Consider the following 1,662-nt stretch of genomic DNA (forward strand, 5'->3'; position numbering starts at 1 on the left):
AATTTCCTCTGTAATAATCTGAGTCTTTCACAGGCTGACATTGACTTTTGCAGAATGAGCAACATGTTTTTTCCATTAAACAAGTATTGTTATAAAGGGTATACGTTTAAATATATACTTCAGTCAAGTTTTTGAATAATTAATCAACTGATATATCAGATGGAAGCTGTACACTGTCTCATCTCTGAGATGTCTTCAGTCAGCAGGCTGATTATGAAAACCAGTATTTTATCTCTGTGATTCAGAGTTTTTTGAGGTGGAGCATCCTCAGAATGTGTACCCGAATCTCTTTGGTTTTAACACTGTAGACAACTGGGTTGAGCATTGGAGGAAAAAGAAAGTGCAGATAAGAGAGAAGCATGTATACCTGAGCTGGTAGCTTATTTTTCCCAAAGCGATGGATCATCGACAGGCTAACCAGTGGGGTATAAAATAGTAATACAGCACAGATGTGGGAAATGCAGGTGTTAAAGGCTTTGAGCCTCTCAGTGTTGGAAGCAATGCTCACTACCGTCCTCAAGATTAGCACATAAGAGAGCAGAATGAGTACAGCATCCAACCCCAGCGTGGAAAGCATGACAAAGAGCCCAAAGCCACTGTTCACAAGAGTGCTAGAACGGGCTAGCCTTAAAATATCAGGATGAACACAATATGAATGAGACAGAGCATTAATAGGCTGAAACTGCAGTCTTCCAAGGAGCAAGGACAGCGGCAGATGGAGAGCAGCACTGCGTGTCACAATGGCCAGACCAATGGCCCCAATGCGCTTGTTTGTGAGAATGGTGACATAGCGTAAGGGCTCTCGAATAGCCACACAGCGGTCAAAAGCCATGGCCAATAGCACAGCTGATTCAATAACTGAGAAAGTATGGATGAAGAAGAGTTGCATAAAGCAGGTTGCAGCTTCTACCTTTCTCTGGCCTAGGAGAAAGACAGCTGTCATTGAAGGCAGAGTAGAAGCTGAGAGGCCCAGGTCTGCCATTGAAAGCATGGACAGGAAGAGGTACATAGGTGTGTGGAGGCGGGGAACAGACTTGACAATGCACATAATGGTGATGTTTCCTAACAAAGACACAACATAGATAGAACAGATAGGAATAGCTGTCCAGCAATGAGCAGCCTCCAGACCTGGGAGATCCATAAGTATGAAGATGAAGCTGCTGGCATTCCTGTTGTTAAGAAAGGCCATAAGTTTGGGAAGAGTTCACCCTGGAAAAATTATGAAGAAGGCAAAATGTTATTCTTTCACAGCATTTTCCTAGCATTTCATCCCACAACACCAGTGGCCCGTGCTTACAGAGTAATGCCGCTCTCCTTCTCTTCTTGCAGCTCTGAATCCCATTCCTTTAGAAGTTCCACTAGAGTATAATGTTGTATTTCTTCTTGGCAGTTTGCCCTAACTTTCTGAGGCTTTTTGTGCCTTTTGTATAGATAAAATTCCTTCCTCATTTGAAGATGTTTCAAGTTTTGAAAAATGGAAAGGGAAACTCTGTGGTGAGAGTGCATGGTACAGACACATAAGCTGGATTAGTTTTAACACCAGGAAATTGGGCTCTAAAGAAACCTAGATAAGGATACTTGTATGTAATGCTGAGAATGTAAAGTATAAGCATTTTACACTGGCTCTGAACTCCTGATATCACCAGATGTACTTTTTTCTTC

General features: G+C 42.2%; 1 protein-coding gene across 1 annotated transcript; it reads right to left on the reverse strand.

Annotated features, from left to right (window-relative positions):
- Positions 1–241: 241 nt before the first annotated feature.
- Positions 242–1,189, reverse strand: LOC115272566 (olfactory receptor 51G2-like). The gene has a single exon (XM_029915604.1). The coding sequence runs from the start codon at positions 1,187–1,189 to the stop codon at positions 242–244; it is 948 nt and encodes a 315-aa protein (XP_029771464.1).
- Positions 1,190–1,662: the final 473 nt, after the last annotated feature.

Source organism: Suricata suricatta, chromosome 11 (genome assembly GCF_006229205.1).
Source record: "Suricata suricatta isolate VVHF042 chromosome 11, meerkat_22Aug2017_6uvM2_HiC, whole genome shotgun sequence".
In the NCBI taxonomy this organism is placed as follows: domain Eukaryota; kingdom Metazoa; phylum Chordata; class Mammalia; order Carnivora; family Herpestidae; genus Suricata; species Suricata suricatta.

Excerpts from the sequence above, each read along its gene's own strand:
- LOC115272566 (XM_029915604.1), bottom strand. The coding sequence starts at position 1,189 with ATGGCCTTTCTTAACAACAGGAATGCCAGCAGCTTCATCTTCATACTT.